We start from the raw sequence: 18,024 nt of genomic DNA on the forward strand, positions 1-18,024 counted from the left end.
CATGCTGATTTGGTGAGATACTGGGGGTGAAGACTTGTCTAGTATTTGAAAGTAGGTGTGGGACAGTGTGTCATCTGGATCATATCATTCTTAGAAGCCTTGAACACCAGTCACAGAGAACTGTATGAATTTGTGGAATAAAGTTCCTCAAATAGCTATTCCTAGAGAGTTCATAGTGGGGTAGGGAGGGGGAGCATGGGAGGATTAGATGAATTCTAGATAGGGAAGAGGGGTGGGAGGGGAAGGGAGGGGCAGGGGATGAGCAAGGGTGGTGGAATGTGATGGACATCGTTATCCAAAGTACCTGTATGAAGACTCAAATTGGGTGTGAACATACTTTATATATAAACAGAGATATAAAAAATGTGGTATATATGTATAATAAGAATTGTAATGCAAAACAAAACAAAACAAAACAAGGTACATGTATAAAGGCTTGAATTGGCATGAACATACTCCATATACAAAGATATAAAAATTGTACTCTATATGTGTAATAAGAATTGTAATGCATTCCACTGTCATGTATTTAAAAAAATAAAATCAATAAAACTAAAAAAGAAAAAAAAAAGGAACTTAAAAAAAAAGAGAGAGTACCTAACCTCTGGCAGAGTGGGTAACATATAGCAGGAAGATGGAGAAACTGAGGACCAGGAAAGTAAAATAATTTCAACCCATTTGTAGAGCACTAGGGTACGATGGGGAAATCATGAGCTCTGAAGCCAGACCAACCTGAGCTGTTTTGGCTTCTAGCTCTCACACTCAGTTGCACCACCCATGGCTGTGGCTCAAACTCTTTCAGCCTCAACAATAATATGCAATTAATATTCAGCCCACAGGGTTTCAAGAAAGAGTAAAGGAGACAATACCCAGTAAGCAACTAGCACAGTAACCAGCATAATGAACAACAAAAAGTGGTCCCTTCCTTTATCCCCTTTAGAATCTACTAGACTTGAAGTTACATAAGCACTCTACCCTCTAGGCTAGTTCCCAGGTCTATAATAGTTACTTTAAATGCTAAACCACTAGAATCTTAGCCAGGACCAAATTCCTTTACTAAGCCTCTATGCGAGAAAGCGATTAATTTATAGTCTAACTCTGGAAAACCAACTACATTTTGGACATTCAAAAATTTTTCCCAGAAAATTTTCCAGACAGCCACATTTAGCTTGGTCATATTTCTTCTGTGTCTTACAAAGTGGCTGAAGTAAACCATGTAGAGTACACAACTAGAGCTTGCTGGGACCAGTTCTTTTAGAGGCTGGAGAGAAAATACTGTGAAAAGGATTCTTCTCTTCAAAACTTCATCCTTTCGTATCCCTGTCTCAAAGAGCCAGAGGGAATAAGACAGACGGTTTAGCTCACAGAGACAACCGTGGAAGCAGCCTCACTCTGGATGTAGAATTCCATCTCTGGTAGTAGGTATGAGGTCTAATGCTCAAGGAAAGCTGTCAACGTCCTTTAACAGAGCATCCTCACCACTGCTCTCTGGATGAGCCTTATTCACTCTCTCCACCCCTTCCTCCTGTACTGATCATTTTCTGGACTGGCCTTTAGGAAGAATGTTGGGAGTTGCCACATAGGAGCTGAGCGTCCTCTAGGTTTGAGCAATGGAAGCAGGTGGATCCCCATCTCCGTTGAGCAGAGGAGCAAAGCTTTGGGAGTGGACGTTACCCAGTGGGAGTGGGCTGCCCCTTCAAACATTACCCCTCTGCCTTATATGGATGGATTGGTCTTCCGAAGAGCCTCCTCCAATAAAATCAGGGTTTGAGGTATGCTGCTTCTCTTTTCCAATGGATCCCTAAGGTTGAGAGCCATCACAGAACCCAAAGAAAGGGGTATTTTCTGTAATTATTTTGTGCCAACCCAAATTCACCTGGAGTGACCCTGATTTAGTTATGTGTTGCAGCAGAAGAACATGAATATAAATAAGAGGGTAGAGTTTTATGGTATCAACTTGGCTAATCTAGAACTACATGTCCCAGATTCCCTTTCCTGTGTAGTTCCGGGTTCAAGTTGGCCACAAGAGAACTGTGCACAATATCTGGAAGGTGGAAGTGAAACAGCTGCCATTGCTCATGGCTACTGTGGTTCATGGCAGTGAAGGGTGGACACGAGGGTGCCTGTCCAATTCTTCTCCTCAACTGATGGTACCACTGACCAGTGGCTTCCAAAATCCCGCCAGCTGATGAGGCTGGAGTCTTCCAGACACTTTGTCACTAGCTTCCCTTGTGAGCCCACTCTACAATCTTCAGGAATGAAAGTTAGTGTCACCTAGAAAGAAGAATTTGCAGAATGAAGGTTTGGGAACCAAAAGCAACCCAGGTGCTTTCTGGGGACTAAGGGCATATGGAAGAAGTATTATAAAAAGGGAAGTTCCTAAGACAGACGCAGAGAGGCTGATGGGTTACAACTTGAGGTCACTCTTCTATGAGGTGAGAGATAAATGCAGAAGTGCTGGTAGCTTCCAACTCGCTCTGATTCTCCTCCACTCTATATTCAGCCGTTCATATCACATGCTGCCTCTGCTAAGAAAAGTTCAGACCCACTAAAATAAGTGTCAAAAGGAACGTGTCACCCAGACTGAAGACTAAAGGGGGCATAAAAATGGAAGCTCACTGCACAGGCACAGCTGACAAATGAGGATGCAGGCCGAGGACCCAAGAGAATTCCAGGTATCGGACCTGGCTGGCCAGGAGAATAATGATGGCAAGGACAGACATGGGGAAGGGGATTAATAGGAGATGCAACATTAAGGAGGAGCTTAGAGACATGACCATACTGATGAGATGTGCTGCTGCAGTGTCCAGGAAGAGACGGAGTATGGGCGAGGAGCTCTGAGAGAGCTTGGGGTGGACAGTCAGCTGACTTCCAATCACTGACACAAAGGTGGATAGTGAAACAGCAGGGCACAGACAGAGTCTCATTACAGCAAAATGGAGCACTGAATCATATACAAACATGACTTTAAGTGAACTATTTTTTGAGGAGTTATGGGTTCACGGAAAGATAGGGAGGAAAGCACAGACCCATATCTCCTTGCCTATAATCCTCCATGCATAGCCTCTCCCATTATCAACATCTTCCACTTAAGAGATACATTTGTAGAACCAAAGAGGCCACACCGACACATCATTATCACCCAGAGTCCATGGTCACAATAGAGACCAGGTTGCCTGCTGCACATCCCATCATAAGGGCAAACGTTTAATGGCACATACCCACCATTACAGTATCAAAGCAGCAACACCACCTCGAAATCCAAACATGACCTTTTCTTCTAGTTATGTCTCTCCATTTATAGGCTATTTCCACAAGACTTGAAAATCCTAAAGAGAGCTGACCTCTCTCCACATGTGGCCCACAGCCTCCCCAGGCCTGGTCTAGGCAGGGACAGTCAGGTACCTCTGGGCTTACAAAGATAAGATTGGTGCCTGGTGTTGATTACTCGGGTTTTAGAAAGCAGAATTGAATCCCATTAACCCCAGGGTGGACATGTGCAGGTGGCTACCCTGACCAGAACACAGTATAGTTAAGGTCCTGTTTTGTCTGCAGTGATTACACAGCTGTCCACACGTGGCTGTCACAAATGTAGCTTTATCCTGAGATGCAGAGGGCTCTGTGGACACTCCTTATCCAGAGAGCTGACATCCCACACTTTCCCTGCCCCAACAGTGAGCCCCATTTAAAACCTTGCGCTGTGAACTTTCTACCAGTCTGCACAAACTCTTGCCAACACGGAGAGGGTATAGGACTTGGTATTGACACATGTGGGGAAAGCAAATATTTACCCTTTTGTGGAGGAACATCCTCACTTTAAAAGACCTAGAGCACATATGAATAAATAACACTGACCTCCTCAAATTAGTCCTAAGCTTTCCTTAGGAAGTATATTTTTCTTGTCTTCACAAAGGCTCTGCTTCTTAAAAATAAAAAAATTAAAAAAAAAAAACAGGACACAGTAGAACCTTCCCAGGGTACAAGACCACAGCTACTCATTGGCAGCCTCCCTAGGTACGGTGCCTGAGATGTGAACTGTGTTTTACACTGCTAGTTGGGGCAGGCTCGGCTTCCTAAATGCCACATGGCCCAGCTGTGATGATTCAAAGCAACCAGGATGAAGGCATGAGCAATATTTGGCTCTAGAGACTGTTATTAGGGATTAGGGGCTGCTGCTTGGCTTGGTGTGCTCCATGAGAATTTTGACATTAAGAGCTAGAAAGTTTTCCAATGTGTGTAACTGATACTCTGCAAGGAAATACCCCAACACCAAAAGTACATCAACCAAAGATTTCATAAACAAGTCATAGGATACCGCTTTCCATCTGAATTTGAGGCATGAAAATCAACATAGTCCCTGGTCCAGCAATATGCAGAACAAACAGCATTGTATTCCTCTCCAGAGATCTGGGACAGACATCCTTACACTTGGCTGTGCATGAAAATCACCTGGGAGTTTACACAGAGAGCTGACGTCTGGGGCTCAATCCAGATCAACCGTGTCTATATCTCTGAGTACTGTTTAGGAGTTTCCCAGATGATTCTGATGCATAGTGAAAGATGAGAAGCCCTGGTCTGGGCAATCCTTGTTCTTGTTTATGCCTTGCTTTAAACAAGATGATTATATTCAATCAAGCCCAGTACCCTACAATGCAATTCATGGCACTGACTCTCATCTTGGTCATGAACAGCTCAGTGGGTTTCATTTTTTAATGTGTAAAATGGAGTCAGTCGTACTTCCTCATCTCTATTTCCCGAAGCTGTGAGACTACAATGAGAAACGTGATGTCCTCACACACGTTTTACAAAAGCAAGCATCATTATTATTGTTAACACTACTATTATTATTATTATAACAGTTGAACATAATGTAAATGTAAAACAGCCCAGTTCATATCAGATATTGGAATCACCGTGATGGAAGAAGACGGTTGAAAATAATATAAAATGAGTGACCATCAGACCACAACCACAGCAGTTGGTCTATTCCCCCACATTTAATATCGTGGTCATATCTTACTTCTGCTCATCTCACTTGACCCTTAATGAGAAATTTCACTTCTGTAGGCCTTGCTTTTGTTAATTGAAGAGGTCAAACCAGGGGTTCTTATCCTGGGTTCCCGGTTAAATTTTTGTATGATCCATGCACAACATCAAATTGTGCAAATGTAACACACACATGTGCACGACTTTTTTTCTGGGATTAAGGTCTATAACTATCATCAGATCCTCAAAGAGGCACATGATCTCCAAATAATGTTAAGAATCAGAGGAATCTGCCGGGCATGCTAGCACACACATGTAATACCAGCAGCTCCAGAGGTAGAAGGATCACGAGTTCAAAGCCAGCCTCATCAACTTAGTGAGGCCCTAAGCTATTCAGCGAGATCCTCTCTAAATAAAATATAAAAAAGGGCTAGGGATGTGGCTCAATGGTTAAGCACCCTTGAATTCAATCCCCATCCCTGCCCCTACCCTCCACCCCACCCCCCAAAAAGAATCAAAGGAACCTTCCCAACTCTTAAGTTTTCAGATTATTAGTAGTGAAAATAATGCTTTGGAAACTCCAAAGCCATTTATTTATGGGTAGATTTCAAATATTTTTGGCAAAGATATCTTTACCCTATCTTTTATAAAGTTCTTCAATGTAAAACACTAGATTTGAGTCAAAATCAAAAGCTGAGCCAATGCCCTTTAAACACTGTCAATGCTGCCTTTATTTCCTAAAAATCAAGTTGGTTGGAAAGTGGTCTCAGAAGCCCAGCCCTGTGGGATTTGGGACATCCTTGAGGCCCTGCCAATCTGGAGGCTTTCTGTACATTCCACAACGGTGCTGGTGGGAGAAGTATGTTGTGCTGGAGGATGGATGGGGAAGAAAATGAAGCCTTGGGGCAAAAGGAAAAAAGTCTTAACTATGGAATTCAACCTGAGTAAGAATGTGAGCCACTGTCACACAAAGCACAGAGTAAGGAAAAAACAGATGCTAAGCCCTGAGTGGAACAAAGTGTCTGCTGATGCTGAGTCCAGACTTTGCTTAAGGCTCTCTACAATCGAGTCATCAGGATCTACACATGGTCTCTTGGGAGGCTAGGGTTCAGGCTTTTAGATCAGATCAACAGCAAATATTCATTCAGGAGACCTGCTAAAATGCTGATTGTTCAAATGTATCCTAAAGGTGAACTGTTTTGAGCTGCTCAAATCCTTGGGGTACAGAAAATTCAGAGACAAGCATATGTTCTTCCTTGTTTCCAAAACGCAACACTTTCAGTTTTAAAAATTTTATTGATATGAACTTATCACTTCCTCAAAATGCCATCTATTGGTATTATATTCTTGGAGAATATGGCTTTACAGTACGAGCCCATGTAGAGTGGCCCCTAGTGTAATATTGTGCTCAGGCTACAAGATTATCTAAATCCCTACAATACAAAAGGAACTTCTGGCCTATGCCTTCATTTGAGATAATCAGCTCCATACATGAGCAATAACAATTCCAAAGCACAGGATCAAGTTCCCAGCATACATGAATTCATATTCAAGTCTTGACCTTATGAGAATTTCTTAGCCTCTCTGAATCTTATTTTTTTTCCATCTGTAAAAATGGAGACAATAACTGTGTCTGAGGATTATTATCTTAAATGGTAAGACAGATATAATATACCTAGCATGGTGCTTGGTGCTTCATATCACTCAGCAAATATTGCTTTAATATATCGTAGAGCTTTTATCAGTTATCCATTAAACCTACTGAAAGAGGAGAATATGTTTCCAATCATTAAATAAAAAAAAAATACCTTTTTAGTAATGTCTATAGGTTCAGTGCCATCTGTGACTTTTGTATCCGTTATATTAACTGAATATCTGCTGACATGCTCAAATCCTTTTAGAAAACAAAAATGAGACTTGTTCGCTCAAGATACATTTTAGAAGCATCTTCAACTAGAGGAAAAAGAGAAAAGCATGGCTGATTTCTAGATTTCTGGCCCAGGCAACTGGGTGGATGTTGATGTTATTTATTGAGATGGAAGAGAAGAGGAGGAGGTTCAGGAATGTGCAAAACAAAGCCTTCAATCAACTCAATACCCAGAATTTCTATTCCGGGGATCTGACCTTGAGGCAAACCAATGTTCCCACTTCAGTTTCCGTCATTTCAATTACTCTTACAGGCTCTCTTGGAGGACCCCAAGTTCTAACAGTAATACCAATGATAATTTCATTTCATCTGGCAGAAGATATGATGGGTAGAATTAAGCAAAAGGACAGACTCGATGCATGTTTCAGAGTCGTCACTGTGGAAGTCTGACAATGGATGAAATGTGTAAATATGCAAAAATCTGTAATGTAGGAACGGAAGCCTTGCCTTCAGCAATGTTCCTTTCAAATACATGTTCCACAGTTTATAATTAAATATTTGTGTGTAATAGATATTTGCAGGTCATTAATAGCTGCCTCATAGCTAAACCTGAAGCCCCTGACCTTGCTGCCTTTGCTCCCTACTGGACCCCCTGTGCCTGCTCTAGGGCATCACATATGGTAGGTACTCAGTAAATATGTGTTGTAGGATATCTGTGCAGGTTTTTTTGGGGGGTAGGTCATGACAGAAATTATTAGTTGTCCCCCAATATCCACTATCCTCTCTTTATTAATAGAACCCCCATTTTTTTCTGGACATGGCAACTGTATTTATTTCCTAGGGTTTCTGTAACAAAGTCCCCCAAATTGGACGGCTTAGAATAACAAGAATATTTTGTCTCACAGCTCTGGATGCTAGAAGTGTGAAATCAAGGTGTCACCTTGCTCTCTCTGATGGCTCCAGAATTGAGTCCTTCCTTGGTTTGTCCAGGTTTTGTTTTTAAGTTTGTAAGCGATCCTTGGCATCCCTTAGCACGTAGCTCCATCGCTCCTGTTATGTGGACATCTTCTCCCTGAGATGTTTTTCACATCATCCTTTTTGTGCATCTGTCCCTACGTCCAGTTTCCTCTTCTTATAAGGACGCTAGTCATATTAGATCGGGGTCACTCTAATAACCTCATCTTAACTTTACCTCAGTCCCTGTTTCCAAATAAAGTCAACTCAACTTCTGAGGCACTAGGGGTTAGGACTAGAGGACAGTCCCCAATTAAAGTACAATGTGAATTTGCAACAGCCACTCAAAATAAAATGTCCATTCCCCATATTTTCTTGCATCCAAGCCATGTGTGGTTATATTCTAGCCAGTGGAATATAAAAGAAGTAGTATGTGCAACTCCCAGAAAGTATTTTAAATGAGGGGCAGTGCCCTCTGCTTCCTTTCTTCCCTTCAGAGTGGCTAGGATGCAAACCCTAATCACTATCACGTCAGCAGTTATGTTAGACCATGAAATGACCTTGGAATGGGCAGGGCAGAGCACAGGGCAACTGGACTGGCAAGCATGACATTCAGAGGCACTAAGACAAAGTCCAAGACTGAAGAGGTATTCAGCTTTATTTTATAAACTGGCTATAGCTGGGCTCTTAGAGATGCACCCATGTATTATTCAGAGTGGGACGGAGGGGAGGACCAGGTGCCCAGCCTGGTAAGGGGCTCTGTACACCACCTCCCTCAACCCCCCACCTAGCCCTGAGGAAGAGCCACAAAGGTCCTCAGTCAGCAGACGAGAGAGAGAGAGAGGCCCGGGAAGCTAAATGATGTGCCAAACCTTACACAGGCAGGAGGAGGGGCGAATGGATCCATCTGACTCCAAAAACCCAATTTCTTATGACAGAAATCATATCCATGGCTGCCTCTGGTGAAGGGGCTGACATGAAAGAGACGTGAAGAGTTTCCTGGAGTGACATGTCCTACAATCTGACTGGTAGTGACACTAGCGTGCACATCTGACCAAACCTGTAAACTACACACTTAAAAGCCATGTGCATTATTGCATGAAAATTATGCCTCAATTCAGAACATAATTTTATAAAGCTCTTGAACCTCTTCCTTCCTCTAAATCATGCTTTCTCATGGAGGAAAGGGACATAGTCCCTAAAGAACAAATATTGTTTCTTAGAGTATGAAAAATGTATATATGTGTGTGTATATATATATGTGTGTGTGTGTGTGTGTGTGTGTGTGTGTATTGATTAAATCATTTTGACTAATTTGGCAGTACTGGAGGTTGAACCCAGGGACACTGTATTATTGAGCTATATCCTCTATCTTTCTATTTTTTATTTTGAGACAGGGTCTTGTTAATTTGCGTAGGACCTTGCTAAGTTGCTGAGACTGCCCTTGAACTTGCAATCCTCTTGCCTTTGCCTCCTGAGTAGCTGGGATTAGAGCTGTGAGCTATTTCACCCAGCTTATCCTATTTTTAAGTATAAAGCATACGTGCATTTGTATAGACATATATATAGTAGAATATATATATATATATATATATATATATATATATATCCACACACTGTATACATATATACAGTAGAACATAATAGATAAACAGGTACTCTGTAAATCACTGGGATCTACATTTCACAGGGAGGGTAACTAGAAAAAACATATATTAGACATATTCCTCATGGGGTGAATCATAAAAAAAAAGGCAAGAAACTTCCTTAATCCACAGCTCCCTCCTTCCCAATTCTCCTCACACTGCCGTCTGGTTATGACTTTCATTCTTTTCTGCAAGACACCATGCTACCTTCTGGGTTCCCTCCATACAGAATAAAACCTGTGTGTGTGTGTACCCATGTGAACACCCAATCCTGTGCACACCCATACACATGCAGGGTGCACACACTTAGCAGGTTTCTGTTCATTCTTTGAGTCTCAGCTCAGGCCTTCTTTCCCCTGAAGGTTGGGGAGTGTTCCTGCTCATTCCCCCTTTATTCTGCAAAAGCAGAAGCATCAGGTTCCCCCCACCCTTTCCTTTCCTATAGTAATTCTACTTTCATTAGGGGAAGTGTTTGCTTAATGTCTCTTTTTCTTCTCTCAACTGTAAATCCCAGGATGGCCTAACCTAATGCCAAGCACATGGTAGAGGTGAATGTTTACTTGAGGACTGTTGGAGCCTGGCACAGGGAAGGCTCCCTGCTAAGGAAGGGGACAGAGCAGGAGATGATGTGAGTCTGAGCCCGGGAAGTGGCCCTCACTTATTGGCAGGTCCCTCCCAGGCAAAGGAGTTGTCTCTTCCCTCCCAGTCCTGCCCAGTGGCAAGTGGAGGATTCTCGTCCCCACTATTCCTGTCACCCTCTGTAAGGGCCAGCCAAGGCACAGAGCAGCCTGAAGTCACCTGGAAAGGAGCTACTTTTAAAAACATCAAATGAAGTCATTTAAAAAAAATCTCTGTGGATGGTCATTCCATAATTTACTTTAGTGCCCAAACTGACTTGGCCAATTAGGTAAGAACCTGGCCTCTTTTGGTGCAGTAGGTAAATTCCATGAAATAACACAGCACTCTGTCCCTGGGGAGAAAAGATCAATGGGCAGGATTTTGAAAAATTTTTTTTTCTGTGTGAAAAACAAGTCAATTTTTAAGAGGGGGGAAAAAAGATATAATGGCCACTAATTCCTTATTCTGACTCAGATAGTTCTGTTTCTATATAAACATGCAAAGAAATAAGTAAACAGAGAAAAGAGATGGAGTCAGTCCACATCCATCAATTCATCACAGCAGGAAACAAGAAAAGAAGCCAGGAGTCTTGAAATCCCTCTGAGACTTGGCACGGGGCAGCATGAAAACTGGAATACTGCTTCTGGCAGGATTTAATTATTCCCACAAGAAAAATAAACTTTCCAGAAAAAAGCAAGGATATCTTTTGTCCTTTATTTGTAAATATGGCTCAGATTCCTTCGTAGCCTAAAGGCTCAACCGTTAGTTCTAACAAGTGTTTCATTCAACTAACGAAAGTAAGTATTTTAGATTTTTCACTTGGATGACACTGCAAGATCTAGTCCTCACCTAAGTGAGGGGCCAGTGCCAGGGACTAAAACTACTCATTTGATCTTCTTCAAGCCAACCCAGATGAACATGTGACCACTTTACCAATGCACTTTGCATAGAATATACAGTCTCTGCACAGGAGACATGAAAGGTCATGAATCCAAGAGCAGTCTACCTAGGGTTTAAGATTTTAATGGGACATGTCATCTATTGGGCTGTGCCTTGGGTTTGTATTTCATGAACTAATACTATGAGAAGCATGTGGATTTGAATCTAGCTCTTGATATTTACAAACTGGTAACCAGGAAGGGATTAATTGGGTTTCCTCACTTGTGAAGTAGGGAGACTGTAACCCACCCACCTTCAAAAGTCAAGACCATATATGGGAAAGGCCCAAGTTCATGATACAAGTGGCTCCGTATGTAAGTTCCCTGAACCTTTTGTAGAATAACACAGAGGCGGGGCCTTCAGGAAGGGATTAGGTCATGAGAGTGGATGGGACTGGTGCCTTTATAAGAAGACGACAGGAAGACTTGCTCTTCTCTCTGCTCTATGACGTGTGAGGAAACAGCGAGAAGATGGCCTTTGAAAACCAGGTAGCAGGCCCTGACGGACAATGGATCCGCCAGTATCTTGATCTCGGACTTTCCAAACAAATGCTTGTCATTTACAAAACCTCCCAGTGTATATTATTATTATTATTGGACACAATACCTTTATTTTATTTATTTATTTATTTTTTTATTTTTTTATGGTGCTGAGGATTAAACCCAGTGTCTCACACGTGGTAGGCAAACACTCCATCACTGAGCTACAACCTCAGCCCCTAGTTTATATTATTTTTGATACAGCAGACTGAAATGACTAAGAGAGCAGGGTGAGATGATGAAGAGCAGCTGGTGGAAGACAGGGGAATATCACAGGATAGTTAAGGAAGGCTTCTCTGGAAAATCAACATGGAACCTGAGATTAGAAAGACAACAACGGAACCAGCCGTCTTTCTTCAAGTGGGAACAAAGCTGATATTTGGGGAGCACAAAGAGAAAGTCAGGGGTACTATAAGCAACACAGTGCAGGAGATGAGGTTCTGATCTGCAGAACCAGATCAAGGACTCTGCAGTCCACAAAAGACATCTGGAGTTTATTCTCATTGTGACAGGAAGCCATTAGAGCATTCATGGCCAGAGTCAATGAATTAGATTTACTTAAGAGCTGGACATAGGCGCGATCATGAGATACTAGTGAAATGTGAAAAGTCTGCCTGGTTAGAAAGAAGGCTGCTTATTAGAGGATCACGTAGGTTAAGATGATCATAGCGTGGTCCAGAAATGGAGTTAACTGGAGTGATAGAGAGGACAGATATCCTGAAATTGCTGCTCCCTCAGGATATTAGTATTTTGCTGTAGCCATTAAATGGGCTCACGAAGAGAAGGGCCAGCAAGGTACAGGCACAGAGAAGACTCTCAGGAAACCAGGGTTCCTTTTCATGTTTTCTCCCTTCCCCTTTGTATTGAAAGGAATAGCAGCTGCTGGTGAAATTCCCAAAGATGAGTGAAAAGTCAGCAAATAGAAAATGTGGGGAAGAAGGAGATACAAATGTGCAGCCATGGGTGCAACCACACTTTTGACACTTTGCATATTTCATGCCCCACTTTAGAGTTGTAGAAACATAAGCAGACCTTCCCCTTAGGCCCCCCAAGAGAACTGCAAAATCAAAACTCTGTGGCAGGACAGGTTGGTGGAAACAAGCCTTCAGTATTACATTACACAACTGGCTGCTTATGAAACTGAAACATTCTATTACTAACACAAGTGGTAAAATATGAGATAGTTTAGTAAGTGTTTTAGGTCAGAGAATCATGAACAAACTATCTCTAATAATAAACACAGCTAAATTATTTGAAGGGCATGACAATCACCATCATTTTCATTTAACCAACAAACCAATAGTGCATTCAAAACTATATCTCTATGAATTTCATTCCAAAATAGTTTGGCCAAAGGCATCTTCTAACAGTTTGAGAGCTATCTTAACCAATGAAGACTCCATTTGAGTGTTTCTCTTAAGTGATAAAATGATATGTTAAATAATTGAAACAAAATTAGCCCTCTGCAAGACTAGAAATTTAATATGCTGATTTGTTTTATTAATTTCCAAGAAGGAGATGAAGTGTGTGCAGTTTAAAATGGTTTTAAGTTGGATGAGGAGGCACACACCTGTTGTCAAGAGCCATCGTGGACTACGTATGGACCAAAACTGGCCTTGTAGTCAGTGAATAGGAAGGTCTGATATCTGGAAACTTCCAGTGGCACTTGTGCTGGTTAAGACAGCCCAGATACATATGTGTTCTATTCAGCTCCGCCAGGTTCCACACAGTACCAGAGATGGGGTGACCTGCTGCAGCCACCTAGCCACACAGACTCCCAGAAATAGGTGCGGCTTCCCAAGATGCCAATCAAGCTGTCCACTGCAAGACACCATGAAGCAAGACTCTACCCACTGAAACCTATCCCCGCCTTTGATGCTCTCCCTTAAATAAAGAATCGGAGCCATTTTCTAACTGTTCTGTTCCAGCTTCCACCAGGACTGGGAGAACCCATCTGGGGCTCCCTTAAAACTAATTTTGACTTTGTCTTATTTCTTCACTAATTATTTCAGACTTTAATTCTCCTATGGCTTATTCCTTCCTGTTCAGTAAGAATTACCCTGGCAAGGTGCTGGCTGCTTTGTGTTAGCCTATAATCCTAGCAACTCCAGATGCTGAGGCTAGAGGATCAGAAGTTCAAATTCAGCCTTGGCAACTTAGAGAGACCTGTCTCAAAATTTTAAAAAATTTAAAAGAAGAGCTGGGGATATGGGTCAGTGGTACAGCACCCCTGGATTCCATTCCCAGTACTGCAAATAAAATAAAATGGGATAGAATACAAATAAAGCTACTTTTAAGTAGAGAAGCTCAGGATAGAACATTCTGCTGAGTAAGAGAGCTATGTTATGCAATTGCAGAAGAGCTGCTCTGATGAATTCTATACAGCTCCAGGATATAGGAAAACCATTATAAACTTCCAAGGAAAATAAAAATATAAACCATATGATGTATTAGTTTATAAAATAAAAAATACATATATCAGGAAACCCATTTATCCAGGTACATACAGCAAATAGTTAATTAACTGACATGCCAATTATGCATGTTAATTGACAGAGATGAACTAGAATCAATTAAATTCCCTATACACTTGGCTAGGCAAAGCAAGTTCTTCAGTTGCAATATAAATCTACTGGTTTCCTCAAAGGAAATGTGCTTAAAGCCAAGTCCTCATGTGAATGAATGCACGCTCAGCACCCAAGCTCTCTGCCAAAATCATCCATACTGGGTACTTTACTATGGAAATAAAATGTAAGATCCTTCCCACAGCCAAGAGTTCCATTAGAAAATGAGAAATTCAGCCTCGGCACAGACACAAGTACTTGCCCTTTATGTTCCTAGCCAACTTTCCTGCTGAGTTTCTTTGGTGCTGTGCCTGCTGTGGTACGGAGAAGGTAGGGAAGGTCTTCTGAGGTTTCCACAGCTGCCATGGGGCACAGGGCACGGCAGGACTGTGCCTCCCCCATTCGGACAAGGTCATGAAATCAGGGTGCAGGGCCAGCACCTGATCACACTAGCCTGATTACCTAGACTGGCACTAAAGGTGAAGCTCTTTGCTCCCCCTTTTCCCCCAGTGTGTACACCAACGCCAGAGGGCACATGCTGGAAAGCAGACAGGTGGAGAATCCAATCACACCTGTTGCTGCACCAGAAAAAGCTTGATGGGAGAGGATGAAAGCACTGATGAGTGAATGGTGAGAGTGATCTACAGCTTTCCAGCCTGCTGAACCCTCCCATGTCCCGGATAACTGAGATCAATACGCCCTGGGAAATGTTTCACAGATGACAGAACAAAACTGTGCCAGATAAAGGTGTTTCGAAGCTCTGAGAAAAAAAAAAAATCAATGCTTTCAATATTCTCTTTCATTTCTGTTATAAAGACAATGTATTTCCATATATGCATATGAGAAGTCTAGAAAAATAAAAATCAAAATGTAAATGGTACTACTCTACCGGGTGCTAATTATACATCCAGAAGGCTGCTTTTAGAATGTTATATAGTTGTCATTTCTGGATTAAGAAAGATGATAGGCAATTTCAACTTTTTTTAGGCTTGTCTGTGTTTTCCAAATTTTCTTGGACACACATCACTTTAATACCAAACAATATGTAAAATTATTGCCAGAAAATCTTTCAATTCATTCAATATTGAATTGATATTTGTGTAGCTGTTTGTACTTTATCAAGTATGTCCACATATATAATCCATAAAAAGAGTTAAGGGAAAGATTAATGCCATTTCAGAGAAGAGGAAATAGGTTCTGAGATGTCACCAAACTTGCTCAAAAAGCCAGTAACTAGCAGAATCAAGATATGAATATTGTTCTCTTCAAATTCCATGAATTTTTTTCTCAATATGTGCTCATTAGGGTCTAGTATGATCTACTGATGGCATATAATCCACAGAATAGACCTTGTCTACAACACAAACAGCAGATTTTGAAACGAGATTTAAGCAAAAAGAAATATATGTTTATGTAAATATATAAAAATAAATAAATACACTTGGGTATGGTGGTGCATACCTGTAATCCTAGTGCCTGGAGAGGCTGAGACAGGAGGATCACAAGTTCAAAGCCAGCCTCAGCAACTTAGCGAGTTGCTAAGCAACTTAGTGAGACCCTGTCTCTAAATAAGATACAAAATAGGGCTGGGGATGTGGCTCAGTGATTGAGTGCCCCTGAGTTCAATCCCCAGCATCCCTCCCCACTAACAAAAAAAAATTAAAATTTAAAAAAAACATATATATATATGTATGTTTTTTTTTTCCTCTCTAAATTCAGCATTAAGAAGAGAAATGTGGAAAAAAAAGAAAGAAAAACAATGAGAGTTTGGAGAATACAAAGCAGAGGCAGGAAGTGGGCAAACCTTCTTCTCTGGTTGCTGCATTATATGCTCTTATCTTCATCTCGACCCCATTCAGAAAGGAAAAAGAAAATTTGACAAAAATGGAACAAAAATACTTAGGGAGAGAAAGTACAGATGGCATCAAATAATTAAATAAGGCTGGAAGTGTTCACACTGGGCTGTTAAAGGAGAGGGAAGACCCAGGACAGGTAAAGGGTGTGGAGATTAGAAATTGAAAGGGCACAACCTGAGAGGGCTTTGGATCCCATGACAGAATTGCAGCCAACGCAGGCAGAACCCAGGACAGATACAAACCAAGTCAGTAAGGCCTGGGAGTACCTTCATTCCTGCTGCCGCTGCAGGGCCACTGGGGTCCACAGCCTGGATGTGGCATGGCTTACTTCCTCTTACCACAAAGCCCCAGCCAACCGCATCGCCAACAATCTAGAGAAGAAAACCACAATTAGCAATAGGCAGGCAGTCCCTGGCAATTTGCCTGTCCTGCCAAGAGACGGAAAACCAGCACAGGATTAAGCATGTGCCATGACACATCTTTCTCCACTTCCTTGCCACCTTGTTAAGGGGATGGAATACTTTGCTTCTATCATGAAAGCAGGCATAGCTCTGTGGAAAATGTGGTTGAGAAACAGAACCTGTTTGGCAGAAGGAAGTTGCTTTGGGGAGGGCACTACTCAATAAATAATTGGCAGACTGCCTCTTTCTTAGGCTGCTCGATGATTCAATATCAAAATCTAGTAGAAGGTTTAGAAGATCTTAAAAACATGGTTGTAATTTCTCTCCAAATCCAATCTCTACCCCAAGTTTGTCTTTTCCATCTGGATCCAAACGATACACTATTATCTATCTATGTCACTCATGTCTGGAATAACATTTTAAATTACTGATAATGAGAAATATGAAGAGCCTAGTATTTCTTGAAACAATTTTCTATACCAAGAAAATAAAGTGATCCAGGCGCAGTGGCATGCACTTGTAATTCCAGTGATTCTGAAGACTTCCACAGGAGGATTGCAAATTTGAGGTCACCCTGGGCAACTTAGAGAGACTGTCTCAAAAGAGAAAAATAAAAAGGGCTGGGAATATAGCTTAGTGGTAGAGCACCTTTGTGTTCAATTCCCAGTACCAACAACAGAAACAAAGAAAGAAGGGAAGAGAAAAAGGAGGTGAAAAGGTACATAAAGTTCTCAATTCATAAGTAGACTCCAATCCAAAAGTTATTTTAGAAATGGCACATAACCTTTTCTTATTGAATCACTAATATAATTGGCAGTTACATTCCCTGGGCCCTCTCAGATTCATCCTTAATACATACGTTAATTGAAATACAGATGAAACGCATTCACAATCAATTACTAGCAATGCTGGCATAAAACTAAAAGCCTAAAATAAATACAATCCACCATCTCTTCAAAGCTGGAGACTGAGGAAAGCAGGAATTTGGTGGAAATTCTCAAGATTCTTAATCACTTTAGCGATTTTAGGGTTTGCTATTATTTCGTTTATTATACAAAATTTCACTCCCAAATGCACTGTTTGCCTTTTCCCTGGATACAAATATATATCAGTGCCTTTCTCATGTTAAGTCCTCTAGCTCAGCAACAGAAGTAGCCATCAAAAAATGTTTGCATTATGTATGATTGTGGAAAGCTTGTGTGTGTGTGTGTGTGTGTGTGTGTGTGTGTGTGTTTCTCTACCTGAGGTAATGGAAAACAAGAGGAAAGAGAAGTGTATAAGAGGAAGTTGATGTAGATGTGAGGAATCTGAAAGGAAGGGGATGGGGGGAGGTGCTGTCAATCAGAAAACTTCCACATTCTGAAGAAAACCTCTGGGGCTAGAGGGAGGCAGAGTTAAGGCTGCAGGGCCTTTCCCCAGTAGGTCTTCAGGAGCCCCTCACAGCCACACAGGGCCCCAAATTAGATGCCTTCACAACTCGGGGTTTGCTGATATTGTAAAAGGCACCACTCTTTACAGTGGAACAATTTATTCGATTGTTCCCTTTTTCTACCTTAAGACTCCCCTACTGTCTTAAGTGATTTTTAAAATTAAGTGTAATGCAGAAGAAATTGTTGGCATTATTTGCACTACCATTTGCCTTAGAATTCCATAA

The 18,024-nt window shown here is 41.5% G+C and overlaps 1 protein-coding gene across 1 annotated transcript in view; it reads right to left on the reverse strand.

The window, feature by feature from the left end:
- The window catches only part of Deptor (DEP domain containing MTOR interacting protein), a 136,243-nt gene that overhangs the window by 16,928 nt on the left and 101,291 nt on the right, over positions 1 to 18,024 (reverse strand). The window contains exon 8 of the mRNA XM_026393861.2: positions 16,236 to 16,340. Within this exon, the coding sequence (XP_026249646.1) occupies positions 16,236 to 16,340 (105 nt within the window). The remainder of the gene's footprint in view (positions 1 to 16,235; positions 16,341 to 18,024) is intronic.

This window comes from Urocitellus parryii, chromosome 7, assembly GCF_045843805.1.
Source record: "Urocitellus parryii isolate mUroPar1 chromosome 7, mUroPar1.hap1, whole genome shotgun sequence".
Lineage (NCBI taxonomy): Eukaryota > Metazoa > Chordata > Mammalia > Rodentia > Sciuridae > Urocitellus > Urocitellus parryii.